This window comes from Panthera pardus, unplaced genomic scaffold, assembly GCF_024362965.1.
Source record: "Panthera pardus isolate Hobbes unplaced genomic scaffold, ASM2436296v1 HiC_scaffold_2, whole genome shotgun sequence".
In the NCBI taxonomy this organism is placed as follows: Eukaryota; Metazoa; Chordata; class Mammalia; order Carnivora; family Felidae; genus Panthera; species Panthera pardus.
The window spans coordinates 147,445,856-147,473,795 of record NW_026526765.1 but is presented as its reverse complement, the minus strand read 5'-3'; the positions used below and the strand labels follow the sequence as shown (position 1 = coordinate 147,473,795).

Below are 27,940 nucleotides of genomic sequence, written 5' to 3'. Positions count from 1 at the left end.
GAAACGCCGAGGAGGTAGAGCCGACCTGGGTGTCAGCGACTCGTCGGGGAAGGAAGGAGCCAGAGGCCGAGGAGACGGTGTCGGACGCCGGGATGGGGGTTATGTCTGTGGGGGCGGGCAGGGATGAGGTGATGGATAGAAAATCCCATTGCACATATTTCGTTGCCTTTGAATACGCTTTTCCACTGAGCTCGGGATGGAAAGAGGAGGTTTTAACGTTGTCGGTGGTGAATTAAACGGCGCCAAAAATGTGACCTGGGGTTTGTCATTTGGGAAACTGTCGGCCACCTCTTAGGAAGCAGTGTCAGTGACTTGTGTGACACCACAGGATCTTGTTTGGGGCTTTATGGAAGGTTCCATCCTCTTGACACTTCTGGAGCACTTGTGCGTCAGACACCGTTCTAGGGGCTGGGGAAAGAGCAGCGAAAACCTGCACTTAACGCAGGTTGGAGTCGAGAGGAAGTAGTCAATAAAACATAGATAAATACTTACCAGGTAGCGACGACGCAGTGAACCTGTGACAGTGGGGTGGGGACTGGGATTATTTTAAGTAGTGTCTTGGGAAATTCTCTTTCAGGAAGTAACATTTGAGCAGAGATGTGAATACCGCGAGAGAGGAAACCATGTGACTATCTGGGGAAGAGCCGTCCAAGGGGGAGGGGACAGCGATGTCCAGAGACAGGAGTGTGCTTGGTGGGCCTGAGGCTTTGCAAGGCTAACGGGACTGGAGAGGGCGTAGAGTGAACAAGGGAGAGTTGGAGAGGTAGTTTGAAGGGTACTAGAGACCTTGAAGTCCATCCAAGACCTTTGGATTTGTTCTATGTGTGATGGGAAGCCATTGAAGGAGTCTGTGCAAGAGTGATGTGGCTGAGCACATTTTGAAAGAATCTCTGGTCAGCTGTAGGGAGAAGAGACTGTGGTGAGGCTAGAACGCAAATATAGGGAAACTAGTTAGGAGGCTGTTACAACTGACCCAGGGAGGGACAGCCTCCCACAGTTATATAACCTTTCTACAAGGCATTTGTTTTGAGTCTAGTGATTCTAAGATAATTTTCTCGATGCCATGCTAAGGAGTCTGAATGTTATTTTGTTTTCAGGTATATGAGGATGATAATAATAGATTTATTGAGAACTATGTTCTCAATATGTTGGGCACTTTACATCAGTATCTAATGTAATCCAAAGCTATGGAGTTTGCACTGCTAGCAAATAAGTGAAGCATGGAGATGTTAAGTGTCTTGCCCAAGCTCTCATGCCCAGTAAGTGGAACCGGGAGTCCTGCCCCTGATGATAGAGGAGAGGTCCAAAGGCTGTCCTCCTTACTGGCTGCCCATCATGACTGAGCGCCTAAGACTTCCAAAACTCCTGAAAAAGTAGCAAGACCTCCATTTGGCTGACCCATTTCTCCAGCTGCTTCCTCTAAAAGTTAATATTTTACCACGTTTTGAACTAGTGCATCCATCTTAGACTTCAATACACTTCATTCTTCCTCTCCCCCTTGTCCCGTGCCTCCTTCTGACCCTTTGTTTTGCTGCTGTCTTTATCATTTTCATCTATTTTCTACTCATCTCTTCTCTGCCTCCTTTAGAAAAAGAAATAAGTGAAGGGAAAAGGAGGAAACTAAGTGTAAGGGACAAATATTAAAGATCTGAGTTTCAGAGGATACAGGTTAGTGTTTCAGTCCCCCTTTGTCTTTGTTCTAAGAGTTAGACTGTAGAGGTCACATAGCCCAAAGAGACTGAACTGCCCAAGGATTCAGCATCCATAGCGAACCTCCTCCATTGTCACCCACAAACATCTTCTGCACCCATCATTTCTTGATTCCCACCTCTCCCAGTGAAAAGTTTCCTTCCTTTTGAAAAAGGTTGAAAAACATTTCTATAGCTTCTACCTCTGCCCCAATCTTGTTTTCCCACTTTGAGCTGTCCATCCCCTCCTTTCTGCACCTTTGACTCTCCCATACCTCTTCTTTTCAGTGATCATGTAAACCCACTCTTGGCAGACTATTCATTGGCTAAATCAATACTTTTCTCCAACCTCCTTTTCTTTGCCTACCTCCACTTTGGAGGCTGGAAGAGTATTTTCTCAGCCTCCTTTGCGACTGGCCTCCATATAACACAGCTGTGGTCAATGAAATGTAAGCCGAAGTCTGCTGAGGGGCTTCTGGGAAAACCTGACAAAAGGCACAGATGTTGCTAGTGCTTCCCATACCCTTTCTTCCTGCCTTGAATGCAGATGTTTTACTTGAAGCAGAACAGCCATCATATAACCCTGATGGAAAAGCCATGAAACTCAAGGCATTGAATTAATTTTGTCTTTGAAACAATGCCAGCCTACTTCCAGATTTGTTAAATGAGGAAAAAAAATCCCTGTTTGCTTGTAAGGATTGTTAACTGGGCTTTCTAGTATTTGTAGCCAAAAAGCTCTTCTGATAGATATACTCTCTCAACCCAATCTCCCTCTAGTTATCTTTCTAAATGTCTTTCTCAGTCAAGATACTAAGTCCTTTTCACTCTCCAGCCTACTAATATTTAACAGGTTATCAATAACCAAAGCCAAAGGTCGTTTTCTATTTTTATCTTACTTTAACCCCCCAAAGCATTTGAAAATATTAACTATTCTTACCCTACACAAAATTCTTTTACTTCTGTGCCACCATCTTCTAATTTTTCCTTCTGTTTTTCATTTTTCTTTTGGCTGTTGTTTCCTCTTAGCTCCTACTGGTTCTACTTCCTCCACTTACCCTGTTTGATGACAGTATGCTCAGAGTATCCTTCATCACCACCCTGCTAGTTATTTTAGTCTGTCAGGATCTTCACTTGGATACCTACAGATTGTTTAAAATCCTCCAGACTGAACTTATCACTGACCCACAGAATCAGTCAACTTTATGTGTTCTTAATTATGGCACTACATCCACCCAAATAAATTCAAGTTCCTACATTCCATCAATTACCACATTATCCAGATTCTGCCTCCTTATTGCTTGAATTCTTCCTTTCCTCTCCTCCACTGCCAATTTCTTAGTTTAGCCCTTGAAAAGCAAAGAACATACCTTCCCCAGTCTGATTTTCTGATCATGTCTATCACATATCTAGCACTTATTGTGTATGAAATAAATGAAATTGTCCTAACTGCTGTCATCACTGTAGATCTATAAAACCTATGACTGTTCTGAATATGTTTTGAGTTGTAAAGATTTCATTACTATGTCAAATTTCCATGTCTATTAGTGTTTAGCATCATTTCCTTTCCAATTTGATAGACTATGATACAAAGATATGTATTTGAATCCTATGTACTTAGAGACTATATTTAAGTTACACTGTTTTGTAATTAGCTTATTTAACAGTAGTTTAATGACTTAATTGAGAACTCAAAACAGCATGCTATGGCATTAAGATCTGTACAGTTATTTCATCACCCAATAGCAATCAACCTATGTTTTAGGGAGAAAATAACAGTGGGGGGTGGGGGTGGGGAAATGGAGGGATAATAATAGCATTTGGTAGAGGTAGAGACTTTTGACTCAAAACATCCAGGGAAACCAGACTGCAGATTAGGAGCATCTTGATAACATATATAACATGGTAAAAGGTCAAGGATTTCCCAATATTGGTTATATTTATAGCATTTTAGAACTAATCAGGATTCTTGAGACCTTCTAAATTCAAAATCCCTCATTTACCAAATAAGGACACCATGACCTGGTGAAAGTAGGTGACTTGTCCAAGTTAGTGGCAGATGAGGACTACATACCAGGTCTTTGAGCTGTCCAGTTAAGCACTCTCACATTTTCTCTCCAGTGTGAAGTCTATGATGTCCAAAGGAGATCTGCAGTATGACACAATAGAACTTATCTTCAACACAAATCCTCATTTAGAACATGAGCTATTTAAACCTTCTGATGTAAAGGAGGAAGTTTTACTTTCTGAATTAAGATTTTTCTATTTTATATGGTTTTTCCTGCAGTGGTCTGTATTATCTGATATAGTAATTTATACTTCAACTGAAAGATTCCTACAGTCATTACATCTATGAGGTTTCTATGTTACATGACTATTATCACTGAACAGTTAATCCTAGTGAAGGGTCCAGTGAAAACTTAACTCACGTATGAGTTCTCTGATGTCGTGTAAGGTTCGTACTCCGACTGAAGGCTTTTCCACATTCATTACACTGATAGGGTTTCTCTCCTGTATGAGTTCTCTGATGCACTATTAGGGATGAATTCTTAATGAAGGCTTTTCCACACTGATCACATTCATAGGGTTTCTCACCAGTATGGATTCTTTGATGTTCAATAAGGTATGCACTCTGGCTGAAGGCCTTTCCACATTCATTGCATTCATAAGGTTTCTCTCCAGTATGAATAACCTGATGTACAGTAAGGGAAGATCTCCCAGTGAAATGTTTTCCACATACCATACATTCATAAGGCTTCTCTCCAGTATGAATTCTCCGATGTTGAGTAAGAGATGAATTCTTACTGAAAGCTTTCCCACACTGATTACATTCAAAAGGTTTTACTCCAGAATGAAGTCTCTGGTGTTCTATAAGGTATGTGCTTTGGCTAAAGGATTTCCCACATTTGTTACATTTGTAGGGTTTTTCTCCAGTGTGATTTCGCTGATGCAGGGTAAGAGTTGAGCTTTTACTAAAGGCTTTCCCACATTCACTACACTCATAGGGTTTTTCTCCAGTATGACTTCTCTGATGTACAATAAGATGCATGCTCTGACTGAAGGCTTTTCCACATTCATTGCATTCATAGGGTTTTTCTCCTGTATGAGTTCTTTGATGCACTGTAAGATTCATGCTTTGGGTAAAAGCTTTCCCACATTCACTACATTTGTAGGGTTTCTCTCCAGTATGAATCCTTTCATGTTGAATAAGGGATGAATTTTTACGGAAAGCTTTTCCACACTCTTTACACTGATAGGGTTTCTCTCCAGTATGAGTTCGTTGATGAACAGTAAGGTTCATGCTCTGACTGAAGGTTTTCCCACATTCATTACATTTATAGGGTTTCTCTCCAGTATGAATTCTTTGATGTACAGTAAGGGAGGAGCGTTCAATGAAGTGCTTCCCACATACATTACACTTATAGGGTTTTTCCCCAGTATGAATCCTCTGGTGCTTAAGAAGAGATGAGCTCTGGCTGAAGGTTTTCCTACATTCATTACATTCATAGATTTTCTTTCCAACAAACATACTTTGAGTTTTAATTAATTCAGAATTCTGTTTAGTGTCTTCTTTATGTGGATTCTGATTATGGGGCCTTTTTCCCACAGGAATACTTTGTTTTATATCAAGGATTGACCCCTGACTAGAACATCTTGCAAATTCATTACCTCCACATGTCCTCCTCTCAGTGAGGGTTTCTTCATGAGTAACTGACACTTGACCCAGAGGTCTATCCTGGTTTTTCTGTTGCCCATCTAACCAATTATCAGGTTCCCAGGTTTCCCCTAAAGAAGAATGCCAGAGACCTTCCCTTTCCATTATTACCCCATAAGCTATATCTTCAGTAATATTGGGCTTTATAGTTGACTCTTTGGTTTCAAGTCTTGTCTTCCAATCTGAAAAAAATAAAAAATTCAAATGCACATTGGTTTCTGTGCTGGGAAACTAAAAACTGTATAATAAGGTGGGAATAAGAGAATGAAACTGTGAATAACTATAGGGCACATGTGAGAGCTTTCAAAGATGTCCCTACAACTGGGAAGAAAAACATAGGGAAGGAACAGTGAACCAGTCCATAAATAACAGGAGAACGAGAGGAGGTGGTAAGCACAGAAAAGAGTGAGCCTATGTACACAGCAGGGATGGACACTGAAATCACTGACCACTGGACAAGGCTGAATAATGAAGATGCAATGAAGGGAAGTATACAGACAAGGTGGGATTGGGGCGGGGGGGGGGGGGGAGCAGATAAGAAAGCCCTGCCACATTGTACCTGGTATTTCCACCAGCAGTTTCTTCTCTCCTGAAATGCTGTTTCTAGTTCTGACGCTAAATCTTTGTACAACATCACAGTGTGACACAGCAAAAGATTATTGGCTCTGGAGTCAGACATACTTGGGTTTAAAGCCTAGCTATTAACTTACCATTTTAACTAGTTATTTGATTCTCTGGGTTTGAGTTTTCACAGATAAAAAAAATAATATGATGAGGATTAAGTAAGATAATGCACATAAACTACCCTTAGGGAATATGCTTGTTTGGAACATAAAATACCACAACCTACTTGAAATTAAAGGGAGAATGACACAATCTAAGGGTTATCCCCCACTCCCACCAACTTTCAACAGGCTATAAGTTTCTCATTCTCTTTAGGTAAGAGGGGCTGAAAGGGCTCTACCCTTTCCTAAATATCCATTCCTTAAAGATGTGAACTGGTGTCAGGGAAAGGCAAAGTAGGATCTGTTGAGCTGCTTGAGAGCAGGCTAAAAGGAAGGACCTTGTGGCCACTAAGACTTTATTTTCTCAGAACCCACTTCTTATCCTAGACAAAATGGCCTGGGGCAATGAGAGCAGAGGACAGGAAACTACAAACTGAGAATCAGTTGTCAGCTTGACCAAAATTACCAGAACCAAGATCAATATTGAATCAACAAACCAAAGGCCTGTGGGCAGGAGAATTTACTATGAAGCCTGAGGTATGCACTAACTGGACCTCCTCCTTATAACCTCACCTGCTTACACACACAAAAAAGAAAAAAAGTGGAAAGCCACACAGGCTCTACTTCTAAAACACACATACCACCAAGTAACCCCAGAAAGGACTTATCTGAGTGTGAAATACCAACAGGCAACACATGAACTGCCTCCTACCCCACCTCACTATCCTATCCAGCTGTCCAACTAAAGCTCTTTGAGAACAAAGTGCTACCCAGTAAACAACATAAAGGGCAAAGGAGGATCCATTCACACTTTTAGACAAATACAAACTCCAGACAGAACTGCCCTCATTCAAAGATAAATGATACACAAAACATACCAAATTTGGAAACTATGTAGAGGTTCAAAGGCATCAAAAGAAAGAAAACAGGAAAAACAGTGACATACTGGGAGGAGATCTTTGCAACACCTGGCCCATACAGTACTAGAACCTAGATTTATAAAACATAACACTAAGCCTGCCACAAAAATGGGGAAGAGACTTGAATAGGCACTTAAGAAAAGGAAACCATAATGGTGAGTAAACTAGCAAAGATACCCAATCTCAACAGTAACCAGGGGAAGGCTGATTAAATGCCAGTGAGATATGATTACCACATACACCTGAGTAACAAAATGAAAAAATACAGACTGATATCTTCAGATTTTAGCAATGTGCTATAATGGGAACTTTCACATACCACTGGTGGGAATGCAGTTTGGTTCAGATGTTTGAAAAAGTTTAGCACTACCTAGTAACTTAGAACAGGTACAAAGACTATGATTTAGCAAACCCACTAGTAGGTACATACACTTAATCTACCTTGCAAAGGTATATCACAATTCGTAAGTTTTAAGGTAACATTGTACACAACAGCAAAAATGGAAACAACCCAAATGCCCACCAACAACAGAATGACTAAATTGTCAAACATATATAACAGTAGAAATCAGGGAATGTTAAGGATTTCATGTTTGTGTCTCCTCAGAATTCATGTGTTGAAGCCTAATCCCCAGTGAGATAATACTAAGAGGGCCTTTGGAAGTCATTAAGTCATGAGGGGAAAGCCCTTATAAGAAGTGACACACACGGGGCGCCTGGGTGGCTCAGTCGGCTAAGCGTCCAACTTCGGCTCAGGTCATGATCTCACAGTTTGTGAGTTCAGACCCCACATCGGGCTCAGTGCTGACAGCTCAGAGCCTGGAACCTGTTTCAGATTCTGTGTTTCCCTCTCTCTCTGCCCCTCCCCTGCTCATACTCTGTGTCTCACTCTGTCTCTCAAAAAATGAATAAATGTTAAAAAGAAAATTAAAAAAAAAAAAAAAAAAAAGAAGTGACACACACAACAGAGCCTGCCTCCTCTATCTCTGCTGTCTATCACAGGAGGATGCAGTGAGAAGGCAGCTGTCCATGGGCCAGGAGGAGGGCCCTCACTGGAAACCCAATCACACTGGCCCCTTGATCTCAGACTCCCAGCCTCTAGGAACTATGAGAAACACGTGGTGTTTAAGACACCAAGTCTATGGTATTCTGTTATAGCAGCCCCAACTACGACAGTGAACATTAACAATAAGATATGTACATATAACAAAAAGAATGAATGAATAATTTATCTATACACAAATATATATAGTAAGAGTCCAATTAAGTAAATGTGAAAAACAGACTAAACTATCATTTAGAGATTCCTTTATTGATGGCAGTACTGTAAAGAAAAGCAAGGAAAGGGAATTATCAACAAAGTGAGAACAGTGGTTATGTCCTGGGTGGAGGTAGGAGGATATAAATGGAGAGGTTCACACAAAGCATTCCTAAGATAGTAGCAATGTTACAAATCTGGGTTCTAGTGTCTGGGTGTTTGCTTTCCTTATTATTCATTCATCTTTATTGTTATGAACTATAGAGAGAAGCAACGTGGCATAATGGTTAAGACAACAACTTTGGAGCCAGACTACCTGGCTCCATCCACTTAGCTGTGTGACCATGTGCAGGTTATTTTTAACCTATCTGTGCTCCTGTTTCCTCATCAGTTAAATAGCACCTATTGCATAGTGTGGATGTAAGAACAAAAATTAGTTAACATTTACAAAGGGATTAGAAGCATTTGTAGGTTTTTGCTAAATAGTACATGCATTTTACATGTTCTGTATGACATTTCTAAAAACAAATGAGAACAACAAAATATTTGCTGTTTTGGAAAATAATAATTTTAAGTTGAAACACCATTATGTACTGCAGAAAACTTAACAGTAAGATTCAGTATTTTTTCATGGGTTTTGGAGATCTAAAGTTAATTCTGGAGATCTGCTGTAGAAAAAAAAATGGACTACCAACAATTTTTTAAAAACTGGCTTAAGAGGGGAGCTTGGGTGGCTCAGTTGGTTAAGTGTCAAGCTTCCGCTCAGGTCATGATCTAACAGTTCATGAGTTCGAGCCCTGTATCAGGCTCTGCACTGAGAGCTCAGAGCCTAGAGCCTGCTTCGTTCGGATTCTGTGTCTCCCCCTCTCTTTGCCCTTTCCCCACTTGTGCTCTCTCTCAAAAATAAATATTTTAAAATAATAAATAGATAAATAACTAGCCTAAGAGTTCTCTCCAAGAACATAGGATGCCAGAAGACAGTGAAGCCATGTCTACAAGGGACTGAGGAAAGACTGATGTGACTCAAGAATTCCACATGGCTAGTACTCTATACATGTGTAGAGAAAACCAAAACATTCTTAAATATGAAAGATGTAGTAATTACAGTACTCCTAAACCATTTCTGAAATACTACTTAAATATTCAGTTTGAACAAAGGATTTATCCAAGGAGTTTCAGAATGTTCACTATTAGGAATCTGTTAATATATTAATAGGTCATGGGAAAAAGGACATGTTACCAACCTGATGGATGCTTCAAAAGTAATTGATAATGTCCAACATCCAATCCCGATTCAAAAACAAAATTATAAGTAACGTACCCAAGCATACACATAAAACACTACAATTCAGGGGCGCCTGGGTGGTTCAGTCGGTTAGGCATCCAACTTCAGGTCAGGTCATGATCTCACGGCTCTTGAGTTCAAGCCCCACATCGGGCTCTATGCTGACAGCTCAGAGCCTGGAGCCTGCTTCGGATTCTGTGTCTCCCTCTCTCTCTGCTCCTCCTCTGCTCATGCTGTGTCTCTGCCTCTCAAAAATAAACATTAAAAAAAAAACAAAAAAAACCTACTACAATTCATACTAACAACACCATCAAGGAAAGGATGATTACTATTTAATATTGTTCCCAAAGTGTGACCAATACATTAGGCAACTTAGAGGGGAGGAAATTTTTATTTTTCCCAGATCTCACAACTGTCTCCCTGGAAACAAAACTGTTAGGGTAGCTTTACTCAGAATTAGTGAAACGTTGAGGGGTTGGGACTGGAGCACTAAGGATCAAAAACTGTCGCTTTTCCAGGGCACCTGGGTGTCTCAGTCGGTTGAGCGAGCGACTCTTGACTTCAGCTCTGGTCATGATCTCAGTTTGTGAGTTCAAGCCACACATCGGGCCCTGTGTGAACAGTGTGGATTCTGTTTGGAATTCTCTCTCTCTCTAAAATTAAATGAATAAACTAAAAAAGAAAAAAACAAACCCATCGCAGCTCTTCCAAGATTGGATGAGGTTTCAGATGCTTGCTATTTTGCTACCTCATTAAATAAGGGTCCTGTAATGTGCACAGCGATATGCCTGGCCAGGATAAGCGTTCTTTGATTGTTAGCTGTTATCATTACCATTATTATTTCATGTGAAACAATATACAGCTCTCTCTTCCTTTCCTTTTTTTCCTAAACAGGGCTTTCAAGTGATAGCTCATACTCTCTTATGATCTTAAAATGTCTAGTTATAGGATTTATATAATTTTGGTACTCATCAGGACATGAACAAGAGTCCCTAGGACCAAAGGGTTTGGGAGAATATAGATCCTTCAGTCTTTATGGCTGACAGTGGCCACAGCAGAGGCCAAGAGCCTGCAGAGAATTGGGGTGGGTATAGCACTTGGGCAGCAGGTCTCGCTCTTCCTAGGGCAAGTCGATTTCTTTTTATCTTCTATCCCCTACGTAGTAGTTAAGCTACTCCTTCCACTCAACCAGACTATTTGGCTTTTCACCTGACTGGACTTCCTACTCTGCAGTGCATTCGCATATAGCAACCAGATTGATCCTCTGAACATGATTAATCAGTCCTACAAGAAATATTTATTGAGCCAAGTGCTGATTAGGGTGCTAAGGATATAATAATGAACAAAACATATTTGTACCCTTAGGAAACTTATGTTTTCGTGAGAGGAAGAAGGACAGTCAATATAGTAAATAAGTAAAATACTTAGGAGTTTATTGGCATACCTTATGGAAAAAAGAAAAGCAATAAAATGGAAACAGGGAACTTGATGAGTGAGGGGAAAGGTTTACAATTTTGTATAGAGTTTTCAGGAAAGGCCACAATGAAAAGGGGACACTGAAGCCAAGACTTTAGGGGCTAAGGAGGGAGCCACAGGACTACTGAAGGAAGAGCATCCCACACAGAAGGAACCACCAGTGCAGAGGTCCTGAGGCAGGGGTGGGCCTGCCCCGCATGAGGATCAATGAACTATAGATATTCCTACACTTATTTTGGTCTTTTAGATTAGTTTTCCTACTAACGGAGGCAAAGATAATGCATTTGTACTAAACATTAGGGAGATCAGATTAGCATTAAGGTAAATACGGATTCTGTAACAGTATATAAATTCTGTGTGTATGTGTACATGTGTTTACACACATAGACGTACGCGCGCACACGGCACATTTCTGAGAATGATACAAAGTCGTGTATAAAACACAAATAATAAGTTTCTATGTTTAGGGGTAGTAAAGGGTAGCTTCCTGGAGATCTTAAAATATTACAGAATCCCAGTTTCTTATTTTATAGACATAATCTTTGATGATAGATTTCTAATACTTCACACATGTTCTTATTTTTTTCCTTCAAAACTGATCACCAATGGAGTTAAATCTAATGACCACTGATTAAAGGGTAAAAATTCACTGCTTTCCATATTACTAATAATTCCCATCTATTTCAACATTAACAAGTTTACTAGTAATAATGCTGTCTTTAGGAACAGCATTTCTGTCTTTACATTTTCTACTCAGCTTTTCTAAGAGGCAAAATCTAATGATGAAGTACCAACTGTATAGATGAAAACCTTAGTACAAAAAAGTAAAACGATCATCTAGAAGGAAAGTTGGGGGGTGCCTGGGTGGCTCAGTCGGTTAAGCATCTGACTTCAGCTCAGGTCATGATCTCATGGTTCATGGGTTCGAGCCCCATGTTGGGCCCTGCGCTGACAGCTCAGAGCCTGGAGCCTGCTTCGGATTCTGTGTCTCCCTCTCTCCCTCTCTCTGCCTCTCCCCAACTTGTGTTCTGTCTCTCTCTCAAAAATAAATAAAATGTAAAAAAAAAAAAAAAATTTTAAAAGGAAAGTTGGGCCAGGATGTAGAAGTTCATTTTTTGCTAGATACTTGGAAATAAGAAGTGACAGCAAGGCAAGGAAAGAAAGTTATGATTTTTTTTTTTTTTTTTTTTTTTTTTTTTTTTTTTTTTAGAATTAGCATTAAACCCGAAGGCGAAAACAAACAAAACAAAATAAGAATCCTGTGTTCAACTTCTGGCATGTCATTCCCCCTCTGAGCCCATCTCTTGCACTTGGAGAGGGGCTGACAGTACTTACCCCATAGGGTTATGAGGAGTGAGTCATGGTGGCTGGGCAAGAGCCGAATACAGCACCCCGTCCTCGACGCTTTCTTGTCTTGTTTTGGACAGGATAAGAAGACTAAATGATCACTTAATCTGGCAGTAACATCGAAGAAAACCTGGAAAAAAGCAGACCTGGCGTTTGCACACCAGTTTTCTGGTTATCATTCTCTTGCTCCACTTTTCTGGGTCTTCAGTTTCTCCCCTCTGCTCCTGTAAATACACAGTAGTCTCTTCGCTGGTGAACAAACCAGAGGCACTTGACCTCTGACTTCTTTCAGCTCTTGCCCTTTCTTCCTTTTCCTCTAAAGTTAACTCTGTTGAAATGACAGTCTGAAACATCTTTACTTATCTACCCACAGCATAGTTCCCTCTGCACTACAAGTGCTCTTCCCCAAGGCCACATCCTCAGCGTCCTTATGGCGAAGGCCCACAGCACCCTCCAGTTCTTAGAGCGCACCTGCACACTCCCGCTGCTTCTCTCTTCCCGTGGCTCTCCCTAAGTTCTCTCCTCCTCCTCTGACTACTCTTTTCTGTCCCCTTCGCTGGAGCATCTCTGGCCCCAAGCCAATCTACTTGTCCTTTAAGGCCCCATCCTTACTGCTTTGCTACTTTGCCTTTCTCACTCTCTTTTCCTGTTAATTAGTGATACTCATCGATACAAATGTCACAAACAGGATTATAACTTTTAAATCTATATTTTCACCTACTTTCCCAAAAGTCTACATGATATCATTCCATATTCATTTAAACATATATTAAGTGCCTGTTCTGGCAGGCAATGTGCCAGGCAGGGGATATAAAGAAAAGTAAGCTCAATCCTGACAATTCAGTAAGCCCTGCACTAGTGGCTAGACAGACATTCAGAGAGACAAGGCAAATACAGTGTGAAATGCAATCATAAACAAATGAAGACTCTTTAGGATTTAGCCCAATGGAGAAATCTGAAGATTGGTAAAGGAGAGGAAAACCCAGGATCAAAAATACATGTGTTTACCTCTGCTGCCTTCAGAAAACCCACCAAAATGACAGTGAGATCATGAAAAAAGCATATATAAACCCACTAAAGTAATCTACAGAACAAGGTGGGGGAAATGATGCACACATGTACCAAAAAAACAAAAACATATTCTCCTACAGACAAGAGAAATTAATGCATGCATTAGAAATGATTGCTGAGCCTGGGTGGCTCAGTGGTTAAGCATCCGACTTTGGCTCAAGTCATGATCTCACAGTTTGTGGGTCTGGGCCCTGCGTCGGGCTCTGTGCTGACAGCTCAGAGCCTGGAGCCTGCTTCAGATTCTCTGTTTTCTCTGTCTGAACCTCCCCCATTCACTCTCTGTCTCTCAAAAATAAATAAATGTTAAAAAAACATTTTTTAAAAAGATTGCTATAAGAAGGAAGGAAAACTCAGAATGAGAAGGCTCACAGAAATTTAAAAATAGAAATACATTTTTCAGAGAAGGACTGACACAGTAAGTTTAAGGAAATCGTCATATCTCATGGCACTCTTCCCTTCAGCCAAGGCCATGCAGCCAAACACAGAGTCTTTGCACCTACTACTGTTCCCTATGCCCAGAATGTTCTCCCACACAGCCCATCACTTTGTGAGCTACTTGTTCAATATCCACCCTCTCTGATCACTCCCTCTAAAACAGAGCCTCTGTGGGGTGCCAGGTGGCTCAGTCGGTTAAGTGTCCGAATTAGGCTCAGGTCATGATCTTAAGGCTCATAAGTTTGAGCCCCGAGTCAGGCTCTGTGCTGACAGCTCAGAGCCTGGAGCCTGCTTCAGATCCTGTGTCTCCCCTCTCTCTCTGCCCCTCCCTGCTCACGCTCTGTCTCTCTCTCAAAAAAAAAAAAAAAAACATTAAATAAATACTGGGGAGCCTGGGTGGCTCAGTTGGTTGAGTGTCCGACTTCGGCTCAGGTCCTGCTCTCGCGGTCTGTGAGTTCGAGCCCCGTGTTGGGCTCTGTGCTGACAGCTCAGAGCCTGGAGCCTGCTTCGGATTCTGTGTCTCCCTCTCTCTCTGCCCCTCCCCCACTCATGCTTGCTCTCTCTCTCTCTCTCTCTCTCTGTCAAAAATAAACATTAAAAAAAAACTAAAAAAAACCCACCAATAAATAAATAAATAAATAAATAAATAAATAAATAAAACACAGCTTCTGTTACCTGATCTAGTTCCCCTATGCTGCTTGCTTTTTCCACATGGCCCTGGGACTCTAAGTCATTCATTCCCTTCTTTCCTCCTTCCTTTCCTGTCCCTTCTCCCTCCCTGCTTTATTTCCTTACTAATTTTTCGTCTTCCCACTAGACTAATAAGCTCCATGGGGAAACCACCTGTCTTGTTTATTGCTATAACCACAGTGGTAGGGCCAGGGCCTAGTGCTCACAAAATATTTGTTGAATAAATAGGTCATTTACATAAGAATAAATAAAAATAGCAATAGTAATCAAATCCACAGAAATCTATATAGTAAAGGCACTTAAAGCTACCTTAAGGGATCATAAAATATCCAAAATTGTGCAGTATGTAGCATGAGCCCTACAAAATACATCTTTTGAACCAGTGATTCTTTAAAATCCTGTTCTAAAGAACAGAAAGCTAACTGGAAACCAGCAGCAATGTTCAGAAGATTCTATTTTTCCTATCAATATGTTATTTTACTGATTTCTTTTATTGCTTTATACTTGATAGCCATACACTATCCAGAGATCAAAAAATATGTGTCTATCTCTTTAATTTAAAAAATATATTAAGAAGAAGTGGTAAATGCTTTCATATTGAGTAGAGAATAAAAGGGTGTAAAATGTGTTTTTTTTTTCAGAAAAAGTGATAACATCTAACAGAGAAATTTCAGTTGTAATGGGGATTAGAAACCAGATAACAAAGACTAAATGCATTAAATGCTTAGAGGAGAAAGATCCGGATGCAGATTAAAAATATAGGAACAAGAAAGGGAATATGTAAAATGTGAGGTTACTAGTGAAAATAACAAGGCTAAAGTCACCTTCATTTGTTTTTAAATGAAGACTATAAACACGTGTACAAGTATGCAAATCAACGTTAGTTTCCTTTAGAAAGGCTGACAAAGCTTTAAATGAATGAGGGAAAAGAAAGCTATGGATACAGGGTATGGCTGAAAGACTCAGGAAACAGAGGAAAGAGAATATAGAGACAGCTAGAAAGGGACTCGGAGTACAGATGAAGACAGAAGAGGAAATAATAATTGCTAACATTTGCTGATGTTCAAGGCAATTAATAAGTGCTACGAATATAATAACTCATTTAAATCCTCATCCAGGATTCCCTCCCTTCCTGGTAAGGACTTTTGCAAGAGGATGAGCGACATGAGTAAGGTGGAGGCATTTGAGAGAATACACGTTGGTGGTGGTGCAGCCTCTCCTAGAGACCCAGGGAGCTCCACTGTGATTTCTTCTGGGGGGGACACACTCAGGTAGCCAGTTCCCGCCACCCAGTACTCACCTGGAGAGAGGCACGCTGGAAGTTCTTTTGTCACCTGGCTCAGTTCCTCCAGTTCCAGCTGAGAACTCACATTTGGTTTGGAAAGCCGATGCCCTGCTCAGGAGGAGACACTAAATTTGGGTTCTGAATGGAGTAAACCATTCCCAGCACCTGTCCTTGTCCCTTCCCCCTCAGGCCTTCTGACGGCTCCATTTTCCAGCCCACATCCAAAGAGAACACCCTAAAACAGTGACCTATAACAGCAGGACTACAAGTGCAGATTCCTGAATTTCATCGGCTGTACAAGGTGTCAGGAGGTGGGGAAGGCTGTCAGCAGGGAGGTTTTGAGTTACGAGAAGAGGTTCTTACCCAGTGAAACCAAGTCCCTGTAGTTCTCCAGCATCACTTTCCCATACAGATTCCCCTGAGCAGAATCTAGACGAAGCCACTCCTCCCAAGTGAAATCTGCAGACACATCCTTGAATGTCACTGACTCCTGAAACTATAAATTCATGCTCAAAGGATTATGCCAATAAAATCCCCCTGAGGGAAGTGCAAAAACAAGCAGCATTAGAAGGGACAGGATAAAGAGATCTGTGTGAGAAAAATGTATTATCTGCCAAAAGAAACTAAATAAAAATGTGTATTATCATGAAATAATCAGAGATAAGTATAATATAGAAAATGCTTTGGCATTTAAGAACAGGAAGAGGAGGTATTAGGGAATAACCAGGAAACATACAGAAGGCTGCTCTAGATTACCACTGGAGAAAAGTAGGTGGTGTTCTGATCGCCTCCCATTTACCCCACTAATGAAGGAGGGATCCTGCTCCTTAAACAGCACAAGATGAGTGAACACATGACACCCAGCACTGGATGGAAAAGACTGACAGCAATTTATCAGTAACTCATAGCCTGGGGAAGGAGGAAATACCCACCATACAGGGCCACGCAGGGGCTGCACTTGTGAACCAGCAGGGGCTGTGGGAGACAGGCTGTGTAGTGACAAGAGGGTGAGGTGACCCTTGGTTACCGTGGGAAGATGCAGTTGGCTTGTTTGAACAGTTGGATGGGCTGGTAGGAGGTGAAACCCATTTAGGTTTCACTGGGAGGGAGGAGTGCACCTGGTCAGGCCGAGGGGAGAGCTAGCTGAGTAGGGTGCTTTTCCTGCTGGGTTGGGGCAAGGAGACCAAGGGAACTCACAGCTAGGTCTCTGGAGCCCCCATGAGGCTCAAAGTTGTCAAGGCAGCACATGGAATTTCAGGCTTTACAATATAGGCGGGAATCCCAGTTAATGGAGGGAAAACGTGTACAAATAGGGTACATCTAGAACATGGTTGAGAGGACCAGTAAAACACCCAGCTTGACTTGGAAATGGCATTTCAAATTTATAAGCCCATTTCAGCCTAGTTCCCTAGCCCTTAGACTAGGAAGCAAAACGGGAAAGGCATTCAGTATCTGTTGAATGAGTTCACATGATGGTTACTTTTATGTATCAACTTGACTGGGCTAAGGTATGCCCAGATAGCTAGTAAAGCATTATTTCCAGGTGTTTCTGTGAGGGCGCTCCCAGTGAATCAGTAGACTGAGTAAAGATCAGCCCTCAGCAATGTGGAAGGGCATCATCCAATTCACTGAGGGCCCAAATAGAACAAAAAGGCTAAGAGAGGACAAATTTGCTGGCTCTGCTCGAGCTGACACAGCCTCCTTCTCTGGCCTTCATACCTCTTGAGCCCTCAGACTTGGACCAGGACTTAGAGCATCAGTCCCCTGGACCTCAGGCCTCTGGGTTTGTAGTAGGACTACATACACCTTGACTTTCCTAGGCCTCCAGATTGCAGAGGGCAGACTGTGGGGACTCTAGCCACCCTAAGCGCCTGGGCCAATTCCTTATAACTTCTTTCTATATCTATGTATATCCTCTGGGTTCTGTTTCTTTGAAGAACCCTGACTAACCCAGGAAGGCAGCACTAACATCCTGAGTTTTGCACTAACAGGTGTGTCTGACACCTCACCTCATTTAATCCATATGACAGCCTGTTAGACTGATAGCACTAAAGCCACCATTTTATGATGAGAAATCTGAGGATGAAAATGGTTAAATCACATCTCCAAGATCACACAGCTGGGGACTCAAACCAAAGGCCATCTACATCTAACTCCTTGTGTTGTGAGAAGAGAAGGCAGCCAAGAAAAGAACCCTTGCAACCAACCCCCATCAGAGAGAGTGGGGGAAGGGGGTGTGGGAGGAGGGATTGAGAGGGAAGGAGACTCAGGTAGGAGGAAAGAGAGTTTCAGGGAGGAAGGAGTGGGTCAAACAGAATGATGACTGAAAAGAGAGCTGCTGGTTGGAAAATTAGCTAATTTCCACAGAGTGGTGAAGGCAGAAGTCAGCTTACAGTGGATGAAGTGCTAAATGGAAGATCAGGAATAAGAAGCAGCTACATGAAATTATTTCAAACTTCTCTGAAAAAGATGAAAGACGGTATGGAAAGAAGTAGGGACTAGATAATGGGAATAAAGCAGTGGACAAGGTGCTGTGCTGTGTAAGTGGGCAGAGGGCATAAAAGGCCCAGAGACCACAGATGGGACGGAACTGACGTCCAAAAAATTTGTGTGTTTTATATCCTGCTGGCTGTGAATCTCCAGAAAAAGTGTCAAAACAGAGGCAGAGTTCATTTGCTTTCTACCTCCTCATTTTCTCCTAATTAATGAATATATCAACATTAAAAAAAATGTTAAAAACCACTCACAAATATTGTCAAGAAATGTAAAGATAGCTACTAGTAGGATCTAATTACACGACAGAACTTCCATTTTATGAAAGGAAAAAAACCAACCAAGAAAAATCATCAGTTTAACAAATGTCCTTAAGAAAGGACACAAAAGAGGTGCCTGGGTGGCTCAGTCGGTTAAGCGTCCGACTTCAGGTCATGACCTCACAGTTCATGAGTTCAAGCCCCGCATGAGGCTCTGTACTGGCAGCTCAGAGCCTGGAGCCTGCTTCAGCTTCTGTGTATGTCTCTCTCTGCCCCTCCCCCACTCACGCTTTTTTCTCTCTCTCTCTCAAAGATAAACAAATGTTAAAAAAAAAAAAAGGACACAAGAAAGCATAATACACCTAGATAATTAAATAATCAGAAAAAGACCTGATACTGTATAACAACATACGTAAATGAATTGACTTTCTCTATTAAAAAGACAAAAACTCTTGGGGTACCTGGGTGGCTCAGCTGGCTAAGTATCTGATTCTTGGTTTTGGCTCAGGTCATGATCTCATGATTCATGGGTTCGAGCCTTACATCAGGCTCTGTAATGTGTCAGCACAGAGCCTGCTTGGAATTCTCTCTCTCTGCCCCTGTCCAGCTCATGCTCTCTTGTCCTTCTGCCTCTCAAAATAAATAAATAAATTTAAAAAAATTTTTTTAAAAAGAAAAACTCTCAAGTTGGTTTCAAATTTAGCACATACAAGAGATAGACCTAAAATACAAAGTTAAAAAATAATTATGTAGGGGGATAGAGACAAGATACAGCAAATGCAAATAAAAAGAAAGCAAGGAGAAAAGAAAAAAGAAGAAACAGGGAGGAGAACATATAAATAGCAGATAAGATAGAATATACGTGGAAACAAAACATAAGCCCCTTCTTTGTAAAAGAAGGTAACATCAGAAATAGGACATTCTCTTTCCAAAAATTAATCCACTTTTTTTTCAATAAATTATCTTGTTAGCTGAATATATTGGACAAAATTAGAAGCTCAGATTCAGACACCTATGGGCTATGGGTCTTCCCCACTTTCCTGTATTCTTGTCACCCGAAGAGCAGAGCTCCCAAGTTGCCACAGAGCTTGTCTTTACTACGAAACACTCTGGATCCCTGAACTATAAAAGGACTCATGAAGACTGACTTAGATAAGTACAAAAGAGCATTTTAAAAGGCCAAAGTGAAACAATTATATTATTCATAAAATATATTTGTTGTTAATCTCTGTCGTCCATAAAATATATTTGCTGCTAATCCCTTCAGATGTTTTTCCCTTTCTCCTTTCCACTCCATATAGGTCTTTTTCTTCCCCAGCATGTTAAAAGCACAGGGTATCTCATGGTGTTTGAAATAAGCAGATTCATGGGTTTATCTCATTCATGAAAAAGCTTTCTTAAACCTAAAAACACAGGCTTTTTGATCTTGTTATTCTTTGAAAACGTTAAGAATCAAATGGAATGAATAGGGATATTTTAAATGATAAAAGTATAATTTATAAAGAAAGTATGATAGTGAAGTTTGAGTCACAACAGCTACGAAATGTTTTCAGATATAATTCTTAGCAATCCAACTTAAAAAAAACCACAATCATGGTTAAATCTCAATCACAATAGCAACAACAAAAAATGAACCTTAGAATATACTTAATAGGAGTATGTAAGATCCTTGTGATCAACCTTAACAAAAGCCATAATGAAGGGTCTGAATAAAACAAAGGGTAGTATTTTTATTCAATAGGAAGAATAAACATTGTAAAAGATGGTAGTCTTCCTCAAATTGATATAGATTTAGTGGAATTCGAATCAGAATTGCATATTTTTTAACAGTTACTGTTGGAACTTGGTGATAATAAATTTCAACTATAAAGGTAAATGCAAATGAATAGTCCAATAACCAGAATTTTTAAAAGAAAATCAAGGGGGGGGGATTTGCTTCAACAAAATAAATTATAAACAAATAAAATACTGTGGTACTATAACCAAGAGCGATAGAACAGAGTCCAGAAAAACCTGTATGTGTATACAGACACATACATATACTTTTTATAACATATGTATAAATAGAATATACATTAAAGGTAGGATTTCAAATCTATGGAGAATAAGTACATTATTGAGTAGATTACATCAGTTTGAATGCCAGCTCCTCAGAGGTGCCACTCCGGCTCTGCCTAGCTAAAACTGACATCACACTCCACCATGCTGCCCTGCTGGGTGGCCACCACAGCACCTAACAGTGTCCTCAGTGATTATTTCTTCTTCATTGCTGTGCCCAGACAGGATCTAGGAGAAAGGGACCCATCCTGACTCATTCACTGCTCTCTTCGGAGCGTAACCACATAACATGTGGTAGGCGGGTGCTCAATCCCTGTTTAGCAAATGGATGATGCAATGCTTCACCACATCTTTAAATGAAGTTGGACTAGGAGCACCTGGGTGGCTCGGTCGGTTGTCGGTTAAGTGTCTGACTTTAGCTCAGGTCATGACCTCACAGCTCTTGAGTTCAAGCTCCATCTCAGGCTCTGCACTGACAGCTCAGAGCCTGGAGCCTGCTTCGGATTCTGTGTCTCCCTCTCTCTCCGCCCCTTCCCTGCTTGTGCTCTCTCTCTCTCTCTCTCTCAAAAATAAATAAAACATTAAAAAAAAATTTAAATGAAGTTGGACTACAATCTCTCATTATATACAATAAATTCCATATAGCCCAAGGATGTAAATTTAACATGATAAAACTAATTGAAAATGTAGAAGAATATTTATATAATCTTAGGATACAGAAAGCCTATCAGAGCCTGATTCCAAAGCCAAACAAAGGAAAAGGAAAGTTAACTGCATAAAACTTCCAAAACTGATTTCTGGCAGAAGATGTTATAAACAGATATAAAAGAAAAATGACAGGGAATAAATAATATTGGTGATTTATGGCAAAGGATTAGTATCCACATTACATAAGAGGCTTCTTTTATACATAAACCACCCAGTATAAAACTGGACAAAGGATGTAAATAGGTATTTAAAAGGCCAGAAGAATGCTTAGTTTTGAGGGCTTGAGACCTGTAATTATATATTGTAGCCTTAAGAATTTTTTTTACAACTACATGCCTAGTATTTATGTTCAGAAAAAGAAGATTAAATTTATTTTTAAGTTTATTTTGAGAGAGAGAGAGGGCATGCATGCACAAGCAGGGGAGGGGCAGAGAGAGAGGGAGAGAGAGAATTGCAAGCAGGCTGTGTACTGTCAGCACAGAGCCCAATGCGGGGCTTGAACCACCAACCGTGAGGTCATGGCCTGGGCCAAAACCAAGAGTCGGACGCTTAACCGACTGAGCCACCCAGGTGCCCCAATAAGATAAAATTTAAGGGCAAATATGAATCATATCTGTGCAATTCACAGTCACATCTCTGGACAATAGGGGAAAGACGCACTGATGCGTCCCAACTCCAAGTGTCATGGTCATCCAAGACAAAGACTGAGGAGCTGTTCCAGGATAAGGGAGGCTAAGGAGATGTTGCAGCTGAATCCCATTTGTAATCTAGATTGGTTCTGGACCAGACAAAGGACATTTGTGGCAAAATATGTGTAAGGTTAGCAGATTAGCTAATAGCACTGTATCCATGTAAATCTCCTCATTCAGTACTTGTATTTTGGTTACATAAAACGAGCTTGTTTCTAGGAAACACCTACTGAAATATTCAGAAATCAAACCAGTGATTGCCTGGCATAGGGGATGTAGACTGGATGGTGGTGACAACACTTTCTGAGGTGATGAAAATGTTGTCTAGCTTGTTTGGGGCAGTGATTATGTTGGTGCACAAGTTTGTCAAAACTCAATGAATTTATATGCTTAAAATGGGTTGTTTTATATAAATTATACCTGGGAAAAAAGCTGATTTTAAAACACTGTTTTAACTAAATAGAATCAAGGCTACTGACAAACAAATCACAACCTTCATCAACCAAAATCTTCTGAACACTCCCCCTTTAAACCTTCTTTTCCAGAAATTCCGTCTTTCTCCTGCCTATATTTTGGTGTGTTATGAAGCCTTTTATAATGGAGCTTGACAATACAAAGGAGAGAAAGTAGTACAGAAACAGAAATCACAACAGCTAATAATTGTCTTTATGAAGCCTTCTTTGAAGTGGTTCCTTTGATAAGTAAGTGACATATCTGATCTTACGAACAGACAAAACACAAGTCCTGTAGGATTGGAGGAGACAAGGTTACACAAGCCTAACCTTAAAAAGAAAAAAAAACAAAAACAAAAACAAAACTTAGGGTCTCCTGGACCAAGTCCCCCTAATATCTTATTCCTTTTCCAGAGGACCAACACCTCCAGGTTCTAGTAAAAACTAGCAGGTTCCATTTGCAAGCAATCTCGCAGGGCAAAAAAAAAAAACACAAAAAAACCCAAAAAACAAAAAACCCTGGGCTTCTCACTACTCTTTCATGCATGATTTCTCTTTCTTTCTTTCTTTCTTTCTTTCTTTCTTTCTTTCTTTCTTTTTCTTTCTTTCTTTCTTTCTTTCTTTCTATGTTTGTTTATTTTTGAGAGAGAGAGAGAGAGAGACAGAGCACGAGCAGGGGAGGGGCAGAGAGAGAGGGAGACACAGAATCTGAAGCAGGCTCCAGGCTCTGCACTGTCAGCACAGAGCCCAAAGCAGGGCTTGAACTCATGAACTGTGAGATCATGACCTGAGCTGAAGTCAGACACTCAATCAACTGAGCCACCCAGGTGCCCCTGCATGATTTCTTTTAGCTGTTGGGACACTGCTTCTTCCTAAGAAAGCTAGGAACATGCCAACTCTCTTATCAAAATTCCTCCTCTTCGAGCCAAAGCATAAGAGACTCTTAAAAACTGAGAATAAACTGAGGGTTGATGGGGGGTGGGAGGGAGGGGAGGGTGGGTGATGGGTATTGAGGAGGGCACCTTTGGGGATGAGCACTGGGTGTTGTATGGAAACCAATTTGACAATAAACTTCATATATTGAAAAAAAAAAAAAATTCCTCCTCTTCTACCCCCATGCCTAGCATACACACAAACTCCTTCCTCCTTCCTGGCATTTGACCCCAAACTTTGTATCTGATTCCTTCTCACCACCAGTCACTGCCACATTTGCTCCACCAAGCTGGAATAATGCTAGGAATGCCTTACGGAGAGTACCTTTAACATTCCAGTAACTACGCTGGGCACTTTTTACTTACATTCTTTCATGTTTCAACAGACGCAGGAAGTACATATTATTAAACGAAATGAACCAGGTGAAATGCTTAAGAATGTCAAGTATGTGGCAAAGGATCAGTTAGTGTGGTTATTTCCATCATCCTCATTAGGAACTTCAGGGAAGTCAGGTTACTTATCCAAGACAATGCAACTATTAATGGTAGAGTCAGGATTTAATCTTGGGACACTTTAAGTCCATCACAGCAAATCTTCTCCAGTTATTCCTATCCAACCTTACTTCTCGTGGTTGCCACACTGATGTCCTCCTCCAGGTCTTGGGACACTGACAGTCTGGGTACCTAGCCATACTTGTTCTTATTATCCTATTCACGTACGGTCATCATGACTGTATCTTGTAGAGAAGTGACTTCTTTTACGTTCCCTGAGAGTCTGTAAACCCTGTAAGTACCCAGACCAATTTTCATATGATTTTCGTTCCTTTTGTGACCCTTGAGCACCACCAAAAGCCCAGCGGTCCAGGGCTTCCAGCTGAATGAGGGCTTCCAGCTGAGGACAGAGCTGAGGGACACTAATGGGGGATATGTGGGAAATTTTCAGATTTAGAGATTTCTGTAGCCCTGTCCTCTGCAGTGAAGCCCAAGTACAGTATGGGAATAAGTAGTAGGGAGTAAGGGAGAGGTTTCAGAGAGAAGGAGCTTACCTGAGTTCCCAGTGGCAGAGGCCGAGAAGCCATTGCCTTCTCTTTCCTTCCTGTGGGACCCTTCCTAGGGGATGGGCAGGATCCAGAGGAGACGGAGCTGAGGGAAGGAAAAGAAACCATGAGAAATGAGGCTCCTGCAACAACAAAAAATAAAATACCTACAGAGAAACCAAATAAGATACGTGTGGTATTGACTTAAGAAAAACTGGAGTTTTTATTTATGAAATTTATTTTACTAAGCTATTTAGATTCATAAAGGATGAATAGAGAGACATACCACATTCCTGGATAGGATGTCACAGTATCCTTAAGTTGTCACTTCTTTGAAATTAATTTATAAACTTCACATATTTCCAACCAAGTTATATCAAGTAATAGTATTTTAAAGATCATTATGGAAAAGACGGTTTGTTTTTTTTTTAAATTAATTGTGTTGTTTAACAACAGCCAGGAAACACTTGGAAGAATGATGAGGGAGGACCTGTCCACCAGATATCTATAAAGCTACAGTAATTAGCACAGTGTTATGGAACAGGCTGAGTCATTTACCAGATATATTGTTGACCACCAACTGTGTACCAGGTACCATCCCTAGGGGAGAGATACCATTACAAATACAGTTGTAAACCAAACAGATAAATTTTCTCTCTCACAGATTATAGTCTAGCCGAGAAAAGGGTCAGTAGAACAAATTAAAACCCTTCCAACACAAACGGTTCAGAAAAAATTTTACACATAAGAATTCAGGATATGAAAAAGTGATATTTCATATCAGTGAGAAAAGGATGAACTAGGACTTAGAACAAGGGCTTACCATTTGGAAAATAAAAGTTTGCACATAAAATGAAGCTACAGTACTAGAAGTACAGATGAACTTTTTGTGATCATAATGGGATAGATGATGTCCAAACACAGACTTGACACAGACTTGAAGGGATGGTTTTCATGTCTAACCATATGAAAATGTAACATTTCTGCCTAGTTAGAAAACACTGTATCATACAAAATTTAAAAACAAATCTCAGATTGCATAAAAATATTCATTAGTGTTCATAATGTAAATTTAAACAACCTTCTCAGAAAGTTAGAGTATAGGAACACCCAGACTTGATGTGGGTCCATCAGGCACACACTGCAAATGTTTACAAACTGCTATGTTTCTGGAGAGAATAAGATGGGGGAGGTATCAAAAGCCTTACAGTATGACCCAGAAATTTCATGTGAAGAGATTTAAAGAATGAGACAGGGATGGCCTATATTGTTTATAACAGATGAGGAAGACAAAAAAAAAAAAAAAAAAGCTGAGAAAGACTACAGAGGCTTAAAGGAAGGAGTAAATAGGGCACAAACATACTTTTTCTCACACCCTTTAAAATGAGAATTGTTTTTAAACATTAGTATAACTAGATGTTTTCAAAAAATGTTTTGTAAAAAGTTTTTTATCCACTTGGCTCAAGTGGTACTTACACAGATAAAAACATTTGTAAAAAATCGCGAAGCTTAACATTTGTGCACTTCAAACCCTTTCCAAATGTATTTCAAAACTCCTTTTTAATGTTTATTTTTGAGAGAAAGAGACAGACAGACAGACAGGCAGTGTGTGAACAGCGGAGGAGCAGAGAGAGGGGGAGACACAGAATCTGAAGCACGCTCCAGGCTCTGAGCTGTCAGCACAGAGCCTGACATAGGGATCGAACTCAAGAACCGGGAGATCATGACCTGAGCCACCCAAGGCCCCACAAAACTCATTAACAGTAAATGGAGAAAAGGATACTAAAGTCTACATCTTTGTGTAAAAACAAAGCATTTCAATGCTCATTCATATATATACACGCCAAAATGCAGTTTTCAGGTAATTTTTTCCTTTATGCTCCTCTGAATTTTCTAGTTTTCCTATAGTGAACTTTTTCTTTTTGGGGGATGGGGGAGGAGGAGAAAAAATTGCTTTAAAAAAGGAAAGAAAAGGACTTCCTGAAATAGAAAATCTGCACGGGGTTGCCCACCCCCCCCCCTCCCCATTCCTAGAGGAGATGGGTCAAGGGGAGCCCACGCCAGCACCGCTCGGAATCGGGAAACATAGAGGGCGCGTCCGAGAGACGAGGTCTACACAAAGGGCAGGTGCCGGAGCCCCCAGACCGCGCACCGGGTGCAGCATCCCCCCGAGACTTCTAAAGCGGGGCCCGGAGAAAGCCGGCAGGGAGGAACCCAGCGTGCGAACGACTCCCAGAGCCTTCGGCCCCTCACTGGCCCCTCGGGGGGGCCGCACCAGGTCCCCCGCCCTCGCCGCTCCTGACAGGTGGCGGCCCTCAGCTCTAGGTATTCCCACCCAGCCGGGCTCCCGGGACGAGAGAGGGCGCACCTGGAGCAAGCGGCCCGGCGCCGCGCAGGGACGGAGAGAGCGCTGCCCCGGGCCCATCCACCTCCGGCCCCGCCCCTCAGGGGCCTCGCCAGGCCGTCCCGGCCGCCTGCTGCTTGGGTCTCCGCCTGCCGCCAGCCCGGTCCGGCGGGTCCCGCCGCAGCCCCGCACTCACCCTCTCCCTCTCCGAGCAGGGCAGGAGCAGCTAGTGCTCACGCAGTCCTGCCCGGCGCCTACGCCCGGGGCGCCGGACTACATTTCCCACAAGGCCGCAGGGATGCGGCGCCGGAGTGAGTGCGCAGGCGCGAGCCCGGGAGGGTGGGGCGCCTTCGACTGTAGGACCGTGGTGGCTTCGAGCAGCGCTGTCTCACGTTAGGGAGATTTTGTCTTGAGAAGCTGGGTGGGGACTGCGTGGCAACCTTACCCCCGCTACCCCAAGGAAGCCCCTCCTCGTTAGAGCCTGTGGGTGCCTAACTCAGGCGTAGGGGAGAAAGGGGAAGAGAACCTTAAATAAGTCTCACTTTTCTGGTGTGAAATAACCAGTCTCTTCCAAAGTTTGTCAGAAGGTAGTAACTTGCCGCATTCTTAGTGGGCACTACGTGAATGGTGATTAAGGTGCCCCCAACCCTAGCTCAGTGTCAGGCGCTATGCTAAGTGCTTCAAGATTAGTACAGTGTAGATTGCAGCAAAAATCTCCAGTTAAATATATGGCCAGAGTTGTTTCAGCTGGAACACTGGAGAAATAGATGACATTTTTTTTAATTTTTTTCAACGTTTTTTATTTATTTTTGGGACAGAGAGAGACAGAGCATGAACAGGGGAGGGTCAGAGAGAGAGGGAGACACAGAACCGGAAACAGGCTCCAGGCTCTGAGCCATCAGCCCAGAGCCTGACGCGGGGCTCGAACTCACGGAGCGCGAGATCGTGACCTGGCTGAAGTCGGACGCTTAACCGACTGCGCCACCCAGGCGCCCCAGAAATAGATGACATTTGGTAGCTCAAGAGATCAATATGGTAGTGTAGATTGTAATATTTCGTTTTATAAAGATAACTG

General features: G+C 41.5%; 1 protein-coding gene across 6 annotated transcripts; it reads right to left on the bottom strand.

The window, feature by feature from the left end:
- Positions 1-422: 422 nt before the first annotated feature.
- ZFP2 (ZFP2 zinc finger protein) lies at positions 423-27,149 on the bottom strand. Of its 6 annotated transcripts, XM_053907562.1 has the most exons (8): positions 26,890-27,123; positions 24,531-24,627; positions 16,256-16,388; positions 15,908-16,000; positions 12,400-12,557; positions 4,115-5,582; positions 3,760-3,834; positions 423-898 (listed from the first exon to the last, which is right to left on the bottom strand). In XM_053907562.1, the coding sequence occupies exons 6-7, from the start codon at positions 5,503-5,505 to the stop codon at positions 3,780-3,782; spliced, it is 1,446 nt and encodes a 481-aa protein (XP_053763537.1). In that variant the 5' UTR covers positions 5,506-5,582; positions 12,400-12,557; positions 15,908-16,000; positions 16,256-16,388; positions 24,531-24,627; positions 26,890-27,123; the 3' UTR covers positions 423-898; positions 3,760-3,779. The 6 variants fall into 6 exon arrangements, with proteins under 6 accessions (XP_053763537.1, XP_053763536.1, XP_053763535.1 ...); XM_053907561.1 differs by lacking the exon at positions 423-898 and having other exon boundaries at positions 3,329-3,834; positions 27,062-27,149; XM_053907560.1 differs by lacking the exon at positions 423-898 and having other exon boundaries at positions 3,329-3,834; positions 15,908-16,003.
- Positions 27,150-27,940: the final 791 nt, after the last annotated feature.